At 45.8% G+C, this 16,179-nt stretch overlaps 1 protein-coding gene across 2 annotated transcripts in view; it reads left to right on the forward strand.

Moving 5' to 3' along the window:
• Positions 1-16,179, forward strand: part of LOC138265903 (inositol polyphosphate-5-phosphatase A-like) — a 350,243-nt gene that overhangs the window by 301,249 nt on the left and 32,815 nt on the right. For both annotated transcript variants that reach the window (XM_069214078.1, XM_069214079.1), the window contains exon 11: positions 13,655-13,729. In XM_069214078.1, the coding sequence (XP_069070179.1) occupies positions 13,655-13,729 (75 nt within the window). The remainder of the gene's footprint in view (positions 1-13,654; positions 13,730-16,179) is intronic.

A 16,179-nucleotide genomic window follows, 5' to 3' on the forward strand; every position in this document is an offset into this window, starting at 1 on the left:
AAGCCCATGTCTTTTCCACTCTCCTTAGATTCTTACTTAGGAAGCCTGTCTTCAGGCACCGGAGGCTGATCCCGCTCTTGTGCAGCGTCCACAGTGGTGCTCGTAGTCCCGTCTGTGGTGACTAAAGCTAACACTTCCTGCTTGATCTAGGGTTCAAGCCAGGGGAGGATCTTTGTGTTTTGAAGTAGTGCTGATTCCTTGCTCGGCCATGTAACCTGTAAGCCCTGAGCCTGTGAGCCTAATACAGGTGTTGAAGAAGCTGGCACCCACCCTGCTGGATTGTGGTGGACTTAGTCATCTCTCTAGGCCTTGTCCTTTACCATCACCGCACCCTGCATTTCCTCCCCCTCCCCAGCTTATTTGAGACATTCTTTGAATTCTTAAGGACAGGAGAAAAGGCTGCTCTCTGTGCTACCCCTAACCGCAATGGAGAGCTCCGCTTCACTATTGCTAGGTCCTTCGGGTGCAGCTCTGGAGAGTTATCCAGCCATGTGGGAGAGAACATAATGGAGCTTTCTTTAAGGGAATCGGGTGATAACCTCGCACTACTTTCTAGCTCTTTAATTCTCTCCATATGGTTCATTATCAAAGCAACATTTTCCTCAATGAATATTAGAATGGATTTATTTTTTGCTGCCTTCTTTGGTGCCATTTTAACAATTAGTGCATCCCAACAGTCAAATTAAGATATAGAAGTCTGTAAAAGACCTATAAAAAGAACTATGGTAAGCTGCTGTCTATGCAATAAATAAAATGTTGCTGCTTAAAACTTTGCATTGTATCCTGACCAATCCTGCTCTTGCTGAAGGAAGTCACACTGTTTCACTGAACAGATCGCCAAAAGGAAGATTATGTTTGCAGAGCTCTACAAAATTCAGCACTGCCTACCTTTTCACTTATGAGAGACGCTGTTAGCAGCTTTGCATGAGCACGTCTCCATGGGGGTTATTACAACTTTGGAGGAGGTGTTAATCCGTCCCAAAAGTGACGGTAAAGTGACGGATATACCACCAGCCGTATTACGAGTCCATTATATTCTATGGAACTCGTAATATGGCTGGTGGTATATCCGTCACTTTACCGTCACTTTTGGGACGGATTAACACCTCCTCCAAAGTTGTAATAACCCCCTATGTTTTTAGAAGAACCCCTACCCCACCCACGCAGGACACGAAAGCCTGCTCACCCACAGTTTACCTGAGAAGAGGCTTGCAAGCTAGCCAGTTTATATTGGGATGGCCGGTATGTTAATGTTCTTCCCTGTACAAAAATTAGAAAAAGTACATCAAAACGGTATTGTTTGCCCTGTATCAGTACAGTAAACACTTTCAAATCTGTTCTATAGATGCCCTAATGACCCCAGCCTGATAATTAAAGTAAGCAAAGGCAGAAAAATTAATACAGATGATTTTCTATAACGTTCTATGTAAGAATCGGGACCGAGCCTATGCAGAATCTTGAAGTGTGAATTGTTGGCCGATATTTTTTTCTGGTGTAGGTGGCAACCCTACCTGAGAAGCCGATGAAGACAACACCTAGGAGTCGGACCTGCCAGGTGTCAGGAAACAGGGCAGCATGTCTACAGTCTCCACGCCAACAGGGGCCTTAAGGGTAGGGTGATCAGATCTTGAAAACTAAAAAAACTGGCACATTCCACAAACACAGGAGTAGGACTATAATTTTACATCAGAGGTGGTCAGAATGAGGTTGTTGACAGAACTAACACACAAGGAGGCTGTGAGGGAAATTAAATGCAACTTTTAAACAAGTTAGCACATATTTTAACTAAATTGCTTTCTGCTAGGCATAGCTGATTAATTCTGCAGTGGAGCACTTGAATACTTGCCTCCCTTTGTGTACAGTCAGCTCTCTCTTAAAATCGGGACTTGAGTTAAATGTACCTAAACCGCCTGAGACAGATTGCTGAAAACCCAGACTGTGCCCGCAAATCCGGTACCATTGGTCACCCTGTTCAGGGCCCACGTCCCCCTGTTGTTACAAAAGGAAGCCAGCGGGAAGCAAGCCAAAAGGTCGGTTGGGGAATGAGAAAGGCTCTTCAAAAAACAAGCGGAGCAGCAAAAAATGCAACAAGGTGCAGGCAGTCACAGCTGGCGGGAGTTACAGGGGGCTTGGCGGCACACTGATGGGGGGAGATTAATAAAATGAAAACAAATAAATAAATAAAAACTTTCTACCGCGCCGCTGATCCTCCGCTGTCTCCTCAGCAGGCAGGCATAGGCTCCTAGCCTGCCATGCAGCCCGTCCTCACACTGCTGAAAGCAGCGTTAGGATTGGCTGGGAGCACCCAACCAGAGTGTTCCCTGGCAGACTGGGAGCCTGCCCTCTCCAGCCCAGCAAAACAGTACCGGGCTGGAGACAGCACACTGCACATGTGTGATTGGCCGGACCAAGAGGACTGGCCAAAAACACATGCACCTTGAGGGGAATGCACAGTGCACTCCCCTCACTGCTCGTCACCCCCAATGTCCCGCCCCTTTCACAACGAAAGGTTAATAAACATAGGCCCTTATTTATACTTTTTTAGCGCTGCGTTTGTGCCGCTTTTTTACGCAAAAACGGCGCAAACTTACAAAATACAATTGTCTCAAAAAGCGGCGCAAATGTGGCGCTAAAGAAGTATAAATATATGGGCCATAGTTTATTATCCTTTCGTTGTGAAAGGTTTGCAGCTTCTGCTGCTGGCAGGGGGATGGGGGCCGGAGGATGTTGTGTGACACAGCATAACAGAAAGAGAACTGACGCAGGGCAGGAGTTATAAATTCTTTGACCCTACAACCATATCCTGATGTTAGCTGCACAAACCCCGAAAGGCGGAAGGTCCGCTTCCCCATTAGTCAAGTGGACCGACGAGGGCCACACCCCTCCACTGCTGACACTACTGCCCCCTGAAATAGTCTGCGCTTAACAGTCTTAAGACAGCCATGGCCCCGTGGTGTGGAGGACACGCGCCGCACCTCTGTACTGCCGCCTCCTGGGGTGTTGTGTGAGCTCAGAAGATCAAGGGCCTGCTAATGGGTTGAATGACACCCGAATGGGTATACACCGTGCACTGGATGCAATTGTTCCCGGTGAAGTATTTAACGGGAATATGAGAAAACTCTATTAGGAGTTTCTGCCCTGGGAATGAGGCATAACATGCAAATGTGATATTCATTAAACCAAAATCTGTGTTTTGCCTCTTTTCTGTGCATTCCCCCAGTATATTTCGCCAGTTTTTTTACTTGTAAAATATAGCAAAGGAAAACTGTAAGAGTGTGATAATAATCGCACAATTTATAAATCTGATCCCTGTGCAACCTTCTGTTTGCTCAGGTATTAGAATATACAGGATAAGTCGTATTGAGGCTATATTAGACTCATTAGGGGACTGGCTTTTCCTGCACCTGTTAAAATCCTGTTTGGAATGTACACACTTAAGCAAAGCCCTGAATTAGCACTGTTTAATGTACAGTATTTATAATCTGCACAGATCTGTATATTTCTGGTCACAGCACATATGAGTTTACAGCTATGCCCTTGACCCACGAGTATGTATAGATAGAGGTGAAATAATTACATGTCTTTTGGCCAGTAGCCTGATAAGGCTTAGACGTCTGGGGAATGTCTGTGGTGTTCCGTAACAGTTGTCTCATTGGATCGTGTTGCAGTAAAAATAAGACCATGTCACCAGTAAAGCGCACAATGTCCAGCAAGAATGCCTGCTTGGGGGACATAATTGGCAAGCGCTAGAAAGTCCACAGGATGTATGCCTCACTTACTGCTTTAATCAGGAGGGTTACTATAAACTCTACATCTAATGCAGGGTTTGATAAAAACTAATGGTTACGCTTGATTTATGAGTCCAATTAATAATTTATTCTTCATTAAAAATATTACTAACTGCAAACAGGTTGAAATCTAGTTTTTCTTTTTTTAAAACACTACAGAACATGCTGAAGAATGTCTTAGTTCAGTATATGGGAATAGTTACGAATAAAGAAACTTGGGCGGGTCTCCCAATTTGATTAATTCTACCCTGCCAGCAAGACACAGCTTTGATTTTATTCATATTATCATTTCCAGGCATGGAAAATATCTTAGATTCAGTCCAATTACTATACACTTCTGCACAGTCGCTTAACAATAGTCACTTCGATGGAAGGTTTCATGTTTTGTTTTCTGTGCCAAATGTATAGTACAGTATTATCAGAGTATAGATTTATAGCAGTTCTGTGCCGCATGAACGTAAATGCCATTGTCAGAAAGCTATTCCTGATGATGGCAGCTGTATCATCAGTTCAGAAATTAGGGGTAGGCGGAACTTACAGACTTTCACCCAGTGGAATTCCCAAAAAATACATACAAACTCCGCAAGATTGTGCAGAGTTCCACCAATGGGTGGAAAAAATGCATGTCACTGTACTCGAACTGTGATTTAGCATCGGTATCACTTTCGGTACTGAAAAATCATCTTTAGAAAATCTTGCCAGAAGACCTCCTAATGACTGGAAAACGCACTAGGGGATGCCAAATCTGACTCATCCGCTAGCCTTCTGGAGCCTCGCATTGTTCCCGTTGCCACTGTGTTGCTCAAATGGGGGAAAAACATTTTGCCACACAACGATTGGTGTAATTTGGACGAAACTCAGTGTTGAGTCCCTACTTTCCTCCATTTCCGTGATCGGAATTAAAAATTCTGCCCAGGTCTAGCTAAAATGAGACGAGGTCTGGAGAACCCTGCCCCATGTCTTTAGTAGAACTAATAAGGCGTGACATGAAGCAGCTACGGCACACATTAACATGTGGATGTAAAGTAGGGAGATCAAAGACGCCTTGGTCCTTATTAGAAGTGCTTGGGATGGAGGGACAGTATTATCAAACTTGTTAAATACCGATACCCTAGGTTGAGGTATCTGCCATGTGTGGTAAGTAAGGTATTTACTAGGTGTACTGAGTAATTCCTATTCCAAGTATTCTCCCTGTAAAATAGGGTACTAATTGTGGATTTTGATGTTTTCAACATCAGCCTCTGCTTGTCTTAGTAAGTACCAGCCATTGTTACCCTGGGAAGGTTCTGCAGGTGTGACCTGTCAACTTTTACCTGGAGAAAATTGCGGGGGTTTGGTGATTCTCACACCGCTTATAATTTTGGTTTATGCACAGGGAGGAGTTTGCAAAGGGATCAGAATTTAGTGCTAACATCCGGTACTGTGTTTTACACCAAACCCAGTCAATTTAAGCCTTTGAGGGCTGAATTACAAGTTAAGGTGTTATTTATCACCCCTGATAAATAATGATAACCCAGGTAAGTATTTATGGAGTGCGATAAATAACACCTATTACAAGTTCATGGGGAATAACATGGGGATTTTGGTGTTTAACACACCAAAATCCACATGATGTGGTAAATACCATATGTTTTCCCCTGTCGAATTTCGTCAGGTTTTACCTGCTGAAATGTAACGAATGTTGTTATTTAATGCATCTGATAATTATCAATGCGTTAAATACCTTCAAACTTACAATTCCGACCCATGCATAAGCAGAAGTTTACACATGGTTCAAAATATTATGAGCAACCCATAATCAGACCCTGAAAAAGAAAAGGCCATTTGATGGAGTGGAACGTCTTTTCCATGTGAAATTATGCTGGTTTAGATGACAACTAGGGGATAATCAGATGGAGCATAGCCTGCATGGGCAATAAAGGCTGCATCTAAAAGAAACAAAGCTGGCATTTTTGGGGAGTGGTATGTGTTTAGCAGTCACAGAACTGAACTAATTTATTGGCAATTGCTCTAACAGTCAGCTTATTGTCTACATTTATTAGGGAGATATATTTATTAGAAGCACACAAGCCATTGGACTCACCTTTCTTCAGTGGCAATGAATTGAACGCTTTATGAGTGATCAGGGAGTGCCTTTCTGTTCAATGGAATTTTTTTAAATTATCGAGCAGGGATTGTTGAGTGCCTTATAAAATTATGTGGAGGTACCATCGGACCAGATGCCTTACCTCCATAGCCCCTCTTTGGTACCTTTTAGTTTGTTATTCCTGCTTATCCACTCGAGGTTGAGCTGATGTATTACTCAATTCACGAGGAGCACATATTAATCACAATTTGGGGAGTACACTGATCATAAGCTTGAGTGAATATTTGAATCAATTGATTCTTAATATCCTAGCATCTTCACCAGCCTTTCCACCATGAAAGGCATCAAGTTTGCTATGGATTTCCAGTACCCAGGACAGGATTCTACCTGGGCCATCACTTTCTCCTGTGGTCTAGTTGCAGTGTTCGGGTCCATGTGGTGGATCACCCTTCCAGCAGTAACGATGAGGTGTCTAGCCCTTCTTCGTTATTGGCTTTGCAGTAGCAAATGATTTCCTCACCCTAAATGAAGATTCTTATCTGTTGATGTTATGTTTCCTCAGATGTATTTGGAGTAGAAAGAAACTTAATGGTGACAGGCCTACTGCTTGGCAAAGCTTACATAACTATTTCTAAGCAGATGTGTTGTTTGTAGTGTAGATAGACTCATACCTTGCCCTTTAACGTTCGCCATGGTCTTCCTGGCTGGTTTCACATATACGTTGAGCCCACATGCGCTCCATGTGAAGGTATTTATAAAGGAGGCCCCAAGATCCATCACATGGCATCTGTATCAGTTGCAAATGAAGATGACCCAGGTTCTCCACTTCCATCGGTGTGGAGAACAAATGCTACAAGCATCTGATACAAGAGAGCAGTTTAACACAAATTCTGAACATTCCCATGAAGCCTTTCAGGACTTCAGAGTATCAAAGATCAACACTATTCTGAAAATCTGCAATCTTCAGTGATATTTCAGAGTCACAAATATTACCAAAAATATCATCTTGTTAAGTTGAAAAACTAAAGGAAAACAGGTAAGCTACCCACCCATACATAGTCTATGAAGAGAAAATTATATTTTAAATTTTGCAGCATGAATCCTTTTGTGGGTTCACATGCTGTTCATCTATTCTGCCATCTGGTGGCTGGGTCCGGAATCATGTTTCTTCTCTTTCCTCTTTTTTTCCCCCTCTGGGCGTTGGTGTCCACCATTTGGTGGTAAGACCATCCGCTGTATGATGCCAGATGTGCACCCAAAATGTTCCTGTGCATGGTCGCCATCTTCAGATTCTTTTTTCACCCATTGGAGCTACGAAGACTTCTTCAAAAAGACCAATAACACCAAAGTGTTCCCACAGAAAACACTGAAGATCACCGGAATACACAGAGAATTGAAGAATAGAGCCTTCTCAACCCCGATGGGGTACCATACTGGTGAGCACCACGTGGTCGGAGAATACAGAGGGATGGAGAATACCTATTTAAGTTCTTCTTCCGTAACTGCCACCACAAGTTTTGCAGAGAGACCTCCACGAGGTTTGCAGTTTTTGTCTCCTGAAGGACCACAGTGCCTAAGACTACAAGGCCTGTGCAGACTTGATTCTGAAGATGCTGAAAGTGAGACTACAACTGTGTCTGGTGCGCCACATTGTGGCCAAAGCTCAGACGACCCAAGAGTCCCTGAAGGACCTATGCCTCTCCAGCAAGAAAGAAGTGAGAATGTCGAAGAGGCCATGTCACTAGAGGGAGGAGAGTTGGACGATGAGGGAAGCGTTATAGATGTTGAAAAGCTGGAGGCTGCGATGAGGGATGCAAGAGAAGCTGAAAAGAAGAAGAGGAAAAAGGTAAACAAGATGCCTAAAGGTGTGAAATCTAAGGCCCATATTTATACTTTTTTAGCGCCGCATTTGCGCCACTTTTTGACGCAAAAACAGCACACACTTACAAAATACAAAAAGTTTGTGCCGTTTTTGCGTCAAAAAGTGGCGCAAATGCGGCGCTAAAAAAGTATAAATATGGGCCTAAGTCCTTGAAAGCCTTGATGTCGAAACACTCGACAACCAAAAGTCAGCACGAACAAAAAGAGCTGCATGGGTCCCAAAAAAGGAAAGCGATAGGGGTAAATATCCTAACCAACCCTCAATGCCAGCAGGCACATGAGAAGGGGTGAAAGAACCGCTGACCTCGATAAGAAAGGCGTTTTTGATGGCTGAATTCAAACAAGGGACGCTTGAGGTTGAGCACAAGCAATGCCAGCTTGAAGCTGAAATGTTAGCACTACTGCAAAGAAAAAAGGAGTTTGATGACTCCTTAAGGGGTTTTCGCGTCCCACTGAAACCCTCAAAGCAGAGAGAGATGGTGATCAACCAACCAGACTTTGGGAAACCCTCAACACCAGAACCACATGAAGACGAGCAGGAGGTCTTCGATTACAAAGAAAATGAATACAATACACCTGAGGACCAGGGACAACGTGACAGTATCTCAATGCCGAATCCCCTGAGGATGTCAGCAACTACCCCTCAAGGCTTCCTCCACTAGATGATCTGTCAGTGTACAATAGACTCATCTAGAGGGCAGCAGCGACATGCCATCGAAAAAGGCAAACCTGTATCTGCCTATGCTTCCCAGCATCCTGGGCAAGGGTAAGGAAGCATTCTGAGAACCAGCCACAGCAATGCTTTAATCCTCAAATGGAAAAGAAATGTAAGCGCTCCACACAATACCCTCAATACATCAAAGGAAATGTGGCCATGGATTCCATAATTGTGGCAACAACAGGAAAAGGAACAATGAACCGACATCAGCAGGGCCACCACCAGAGAAGGAGGGCAAGAAAATGGACCTTGTAGGCAGAAAGATGGAAAGGGAAGAGGCTATGCAATAGAGAATTGCCAACTCTAACAAACTCCTCAACCACTACGGCCATCCCCAGTCGAACGAAATGAGAGGTCTCTTGAAACACCTTCCAGAGCAGTTTAAGAAGAGAGCCTGGACAGTCGCCGAACAGGGCAAGAACATTGCAAATTCCTGCCTCAACTCAGCACTAGACACGGCAGACATGACCAGCAGGCAGATGTGCATGGGCACAACCCTAAGGATGCACACCTGGCTAAGGGCCCCCAGATTCAAGACGGAGGTACAGAGCTCTGTAATCAACATGACCTCCACAGGAGATGCCTCTTTGGAGCGGCTGTGGACAAGGTACCATAGCAAATTAAAAAAGACAATGAAACCGCAAAAGCAATGTGCACATTGCAGTTCGGGGGATCCTTCAGGAGAGGAGAATTGCCCACCAGGACACCAACGGGCAGGGGAGGTTTACCTTCACCCTCTCAACAACACCCAACAGCAATATTTCAGCTAACAATCTATGCAGTAGGCCACCCACCAGCAGAGGCAGCACCTGATAAGGCTTCACTTTCGTGGGAAGCCTAGAGGGAGAGGTCAGCCCGCTAAAAAGAGGAGCCAAGCAAACAAGTGTATATCTTGGTCCACAACCCTGCCACACAACACCAGTGGGGGAAGAATAGGAGGATTCCTCCAGGAGTGGATGTCAATCACCTCAAATGAATGAATACTAAATATAATAAAACAGTGCTAATGCATAGAACTCATCAAGCGACCCACCTTCCACTCATACAAAGAGAAAATCATTAAGGGAACAAGAACTTATACAGCCGTGGAAGGATGTCTATGAGCTCATCAAAACCCAAACCATAGAAGTAGTCCAGAGAAAGGAGAGCCAGCTTCTGAGTGTACTTTCTAGTACCAAAAGAGGACATAATGCTGAAATCAGTGCTGCATCTCAGATACTTAGACAAAATCATACAAACTCACCACATCAAGATGACATCACTACAAGAGGTAATCCCACTCCTAAGGAAGGGAGACTACATGGCCAGCATAGACCTAAACAATGCCTACCTATACATACCAATAAACCAAAGGCACAGGGAGTACCTCAGGTTTGTCTTAGGGAGTGTACACTTCCAATTCAGGATGCTATGCTATAGCATAAAATCAGCACTGAGGGTATTCACAAATTCCTGGTGGCAGTAGCCGTACATTTGAGGAGCCAAAGTATACAGACCTACACAACTGGCTTGTAAAGGCAAGCACAAGACAAAAGTGCCAACAGGACATACAAACAGTCATATCAACGCTACAGCAGCTGGGATTCAGTATAATCCACAAGAAATTATCTCTGCACCCAGAGCAGGAGAAAGTATTCCTGGTAGCAACACTGAAATCAGAGACATCACACAAGCCAGTAACAAGAAGGGTCAGTCCCTGACATTGAAAACAGTCATGAAACCAATGGGCATGATGGTGGCTTGCATCCCACTCATACAGCTGTCAAGACTTTGCATGCTACCCACACAAGAATGGCTCTGCATCATTGGTCATAAGCCATGGGGACCTGGAAAGATCCAGTGGTTATAACTGCAAAGGTTCAGAAAGAAGTAAAATTGTGGAACACATTGAATGTAACAAAAGGGAGCCCCTTCAAACTACCAACTCTTGTGGTGTCCATAACAACTTATGCATCCCACAAGGGTTGGGAAGTGCACATGGACATCCAAAATAATAGAGGCCTCTGGAGCACATTGGGTGCAGTTAAACACATAAACCTGCTGGACCTGAAGACAGTCTTCCTAGTATGAAAAACCTTTCAGGTGCACATAAAGGGACAGATATTGCTGATCCAGATGGACAACACAACAACAATGTTCTGCCTCAACAAACAAGGGGGAGCAAAGTCTGTCCAAGTCCCCAAATTAGCACAGGCGATATGGAAGTGGACACTTCAATTAAACACAACCCTATTGCGAATACACCTCCCAGGGTAACGGAACAATGAAAAAGACAGACCAAGCAGACAAGCAAAAACTTTCCACTAATGGGAACTAAAACACGAGGCACTGGATAACATTTTCAGGAGGTGGGGCACACCAAATATAGACTTGTTCGTAAGCCTAGAAAATGCAGAATGCCAGGGCTTTGTGTCCAGAAATCTACGATCAATTTAGCAGCTTAGCTCCCGAATACCTAGAGTTCAGCCACCATCAACTTCCCCCAGGACAGTGGAAATCCATAGTGATGCAACAAGACACAACACACACAAGTGCTACATAGCCCAGTGGGCCAGATACATCCACTGGTGCAAGGACCACAAGAAAGCAGGGACAAGGTCAGAGGACTGCAGGGCGCTAACATACCTCACCCACCTACTAAACAATGGTCTGACCTACACATCAATAAAGGTCCACCTAGTCTCCATAGCTGCATACACCAGAGGGACAACGAGAAACAGCATCTTCACCCTAAAGGTGGTGAAAAGATTCCTGGAAGGATCAAAGAAGGTAGCACCATCTAGAACTGCACCAACCCCAATTTGGGACTTGAACCTTGTACTCACACATCTGAAAACAGAATCCTTTCTTTATTCTATGCATAAGGCAGAACTAAAATTCCTAACCCTAAAAATTGCCTTCCTAAGAGCGATCACGTCACTATGCAGGGTGAGCAAGCTACAAACGCTCACCATCCTAGAGCCCTGCCTACAGATCCACAAGGACAAGGGGGTACGAAGAACAAACCCTGAAGTTTCTACAATAGGTAGTATTACAACCACACATCAACCAAAGTATCCAGCAACGTGCCTTATTCCAGGAACCCAGGAGTTAGGCCGAAAGGGGGTTTCAGACTTTGGGCCTGTAAAGAGAACTCTATTGAGAGAAAAGGACACTAAGAAAGGATAACCAGTTCCTTGTCTTTTTGGCAAGAGCAAGCAGGGGCACACCAGTAACGAAGGGGACCATCACACAATGAATAGTAGAGACAATCCAAACATGCTACACAGGGGAGGGATAGCTTTGTCTACACGGCCCATCAGTGCATTCCACAAAGAAAATGGGAGCAACACTAGCATTCCTAGCAAACATGCCCATCAGCGACATCTGCCTTGCTGCGACATAGACATCCATACACACCTTCACAATACAGTAGCAAAAAAATGCTTTCTTTGTGTAGTGCATCAAGAAAGCAAAGAATTGAATGTGACAAATAGTGTAATGATTGAGTGTACTTTTCAAATATAAAATATTCCCTTGTGCATTGTAGTGGATGCTCTTCCTGGAAAGTGGAATCATACACCACACAGCCAATAGGATGTGATTAAAGAGAATTACTCAGAGTTATTCATCTTCACAGTTCTTACTGTGTGATGACATTTCTGAAGGTAGAAACGGTTTATCTAACCAAGCAAAAGATAGTAAAACTAGCAAAACGGCCGATGTCCTCTTCCTCTGCCAATACGATAAAGCAGATGTTGACCCATCACGTTTCCTTACAATACCGAACTTTGGGCCAGATGTATCATCACGGCCCTTTGCGAGTCGGAAATAGCGATTTTTAAGAAGTCGCTATTTCCGACTAGCAAAGTGCCATGTATCACATCTGCGATTCTGTAATAGCTATTTCTTAAAAATCGCAAATGCTATTACCGAATCGCAAATTGCGATACCGGTCCCATTCGCAGCTATGGGCCTGTTGGCCCATATCTGGGATTTTTTTGCATTTCCAGAATTGCGATTTCTGAATCAGAAATCGCAATTTTGGAAATGCAAAAGCCCATGGTGCTGGGGGCATAAGGCCCCCTCTGCTGCACCCCAAAAATGTTTTGGGGTACATGTAAGGTGCACACATGCCAAAAGGGCATGTGTGCTTTACATGTTCAATTTAAAAATGCATATTAAATGCATTTTTACATTTTGCACCAGGTTACCACCTGGTTTCTTTTCATGGTATTTTTCATGTGCAAAATGCCATTCTGCGAAAAATCGCAATTTGCGATTTTTTGCAGCATCTCCTTGCGATGTGGATTTTGCGAATCGCAAATTGCGACTCGCAAAACCAGGTCACAACGCAAGAAATCACAATTTTTCTGATTTCTTATTTGTGGTCTGCGAATGCTTTTCATGCATCGCAGACCACTTTTTTGCACTCGCAAACGGCCTAATTTTGCGATTCGCACCGTTTGCGACTGCAAAATATTTTCATACATCTGGCCCTTTGTGAACATAACAAAATCAATTTAAGTATTTAGCAATTTAGCGTTGAGAAAGCAAAATACAACTGTGAGGAGGAAGACCAGGACTCAGAGTAATGAAGATTACCAATAAGTAACCGGGCCATTAATGCCTCATCCACCTTTCTCCTCCCAGTCCTTACTGGGTGAGATTATACCCAAACAGTCTACAATAACTAGAAAACCTGCTTCAACAACAGACTATTTTGACACCCAAAAGGATTTAATGTGCAGTAGCATTCCAAATAGGAAGCATACATTGATGCATTCAGATCCTTTTCCCAACACGGAAAAGCCCCCCACCTCCACTTGGAGATGCTAACGTCTTATGAATGTATGTGATGAATCCCAAGTGTCGTCATACAAATTTATTGAAGCACCTTTCGATATGGCCCGGGAAACAGACGTGCCCCAGGTTGATTTTCCTTGCACTGCACATGGCAGTGCTGACTTTTCTTTTCATTTGCTAGAATAATGGGTTACTTTAGCCATTTACCTATGGGGCCCGTAGTTGGCTGACACCCCTGACCAGAAAGCCCAAAATTCACAAAGAGGGTAATGTTCACTCTGAGAATATTAACCCTCTCTCAATAAATAAATGTCGATCATGAAAAGTATAATCTTAATTTCTACTGTGTTCTGGTATTGACAAGGGTATGATGGTGTGTTTTTTCTCCTGTGCTAGGTGCTGCTTCATATCAAGACAAAACTGTTCGAGTATCTGAACCAGGCTGTATTTAGAGAAGACAACGGCAGAGCTGTGAGTACAGTAGTTTCAGTACCCAGGATACACTAAGTGCTAATGGAGAGAGGGAATGTGGTATGGTCAAAGTCTCAAGAGTCGAAGGCAGGTGGAGCCTTGAATTACAACCACGATCACACCGACTAGTACACTCGGGCACGTTGGGGCCAGGAGATCCAAAGGGTGACCTGTAAATCTGGACACTTGTGTGGACGCTGTGGTGAGCAGTGTGCAGTAGAGGGCTGTAGCTGTTTCCACTGGAAACTGTGACTGTACGCCCTGAAGACGGAAACTTTGGCACTGGGATTAAAGGGGTGGGCCTTTCTACTTTGAAGTCATAAAGATGTGTTTCTCACTTGCGTTATAGTGTGGGCTCTGGCAATCCACTTTGAAGTCAGTCATCTTTGGATGTGTACCTCGGATCCAGGAGTTAGTCTTGTGCAACCAGAGGTTTGGGGGCAGTAACTTGGAATTGGGAGGCTGTGGTTGTGAATCCTAACATCTCTGAGGGTGTGGCAGGACACTGTGGATGCAGGAAAGTTGTGACAGTGCATAGTGGATGTAGGGCTGTGACTGCACCTTAGAGTTAGAGGCATAGCCTGGAGTCACTTTGGAGTTATGAGCCTGTGGTTGTGCAGTACGGAGACTCTGTAGTCTGAAGTTAGGGATCTTGGCTGTACAACTAATGTTTATGAGTTGTAGCTGTGACCTCTAGGCTTAGAAGGAGCAGCTGCACACTCTGGAGCCAGGGAGCTGCCACTGTGCTGTGTGGTGTCAGGGACTATGTACTTTAAAGTTGGATAACAGTGGCTGTGCACTCTAGAGTGGTGGAGCATTGGCTTTACAGTCTGGAATCGGGAGCAGTGACTGTGCAGCCTGGAATCAATGGAGCAGTGACTGTGCACTCTGACATCAAGGACACTTGCTCTGCACTCTGGAGTTGGGGAGCAGTGACTGCCCAGTCTGGCGTAAGGTGTAATTGTTTTGCACTCTGGAGTGGAGGAGCAGTGGATGTCCACTCTGGAGTTGGGGAGCAGTGACTGCCCAGTCTGGAGTAAGGTGTAGTTGCTGGAGTGGAGGAGCAGTGGCCGGGCACTCTGGAGTTGGAGAGAATTGGCTGTGAACTCTGGCGTCAGGGAGATATGTTGTGCACTCAGTTTGGAGATCCATGCAATGTGGAATCGGGGAGAAGGGACTGCGCAGTCTGGCGTCAGGGACAGTGGCTGTGCATTCTGGAGTTGGGCAGCTTTGCACATTCTGGAGTCGGGAAGCAGTTACTGCACAGTCCGGTGTCAAGGACAGTGGCTGTGCCCTCTGGAGTCAGGGAGCAGTGGCTGTGCCCTCTGGAGTCAGGGAGCAGTGGCTGTGCCCTCTGGAGTTGGGGAGCAGTGACTGCCCAGTCTGGAGTAAGGTGTAGTTGCTTTGCACTCTGGAGTGAGAGAGAATGGACAGTGCACCCTGGCATCAGAGAAAGTTTCTGTGCACTCAGTTGGGAGAGCAGAGCACTGTGGAATCGGCGAGCAGGGACTGCCCAGTCTGGCGTCAGCTGCTGTGCAGTCTGGCATCGGGGAGCAGTAACTATGACTCTGAGGTTCGGGAGAACTGACTCCGCAGTCTGGCATCAGGGACACTTGCTGGGCACTCTGGAGTTGGGGAGCATTTGCTGTGCCCTCTGGAGCTTGGGATTATTGACTCCTCACTGGCATCAGAGACACTCGCTGTACGCTGTGAAGTAGGGAAGCAGTGAACCCTGTGGAGTCAGGGAGCAGTTACTACGCAGTCGGGGGCAGTGGCTCTCCACTCTGGAGTAAGGGAGCAGTTACGACGCAGCGTGGCCTAGGGGGCTGAGGCTCTGCACTCTGGAGTCGGGGAGCAGTTACTACGCAGCGGGGCATAGGGGGCTGTGGCTCTGCACTCTGGAGTCGGGGAGCAGTTACTACGCAGCGGGGCGTAGGGGGCTGTGGCTCTGCACTCTGGAGTCGGGGAGCAGTTAAGACGCAGCAGGGCGTAGGGGGCTGAGGCTATGCACTCTGGAGTCAGGGAGCAGTTACGACGCAGCGTAGGGGGCTGAGGCTCTGCACTCTGGAGTCGGGGAGCAGTTAAGACGCAGCGGGCTGAGGCTCTGCACTCTGGAGTCGGGGAGCAGTTAAGACGCAGCGGGGCGTAGGGGGCGTAGGGGGCTGAGGCTCTGCACTCTGGAGTCGGGGAGCAGTTAAGACGCAGCGGGCTGAGGCTCTGCACTCTGGAGTCGGGGAGCAGTTAAGACGCAGCGGGGCGTAGGGGGCTGTGGCTCTGCACTCTGGAGTCGGGGAGCAGTTAAGACGCAGCGGGGCGTAGGGGGCTGAGGCTCTGCACTCTGGAGTCGGGGAGCAGTTAAGACGCAGCGGGCTGAGGCTCTGCACTCTGGAGTCGGGGAGCAGTTAAGACGCAGCGGGGCGTAGGGGGCTGAGGCTCTGCACTCTGGAGTC

Source organism: Pleurodeles waltl, chromosome 11, assembly GCF_031143425.1.
Source record: "Pleurodeles waltl isolate 20211129_DDA chromosome 11, aPleWal1.hap1.20221129, whole genome shotgun sequence".
Lineage (NCBI taxonomy): Eukaryota > Metazoa > Chordata > Amphibia > Caudata > Salamandridae > Pleurodeles > Pleurodeles waltl.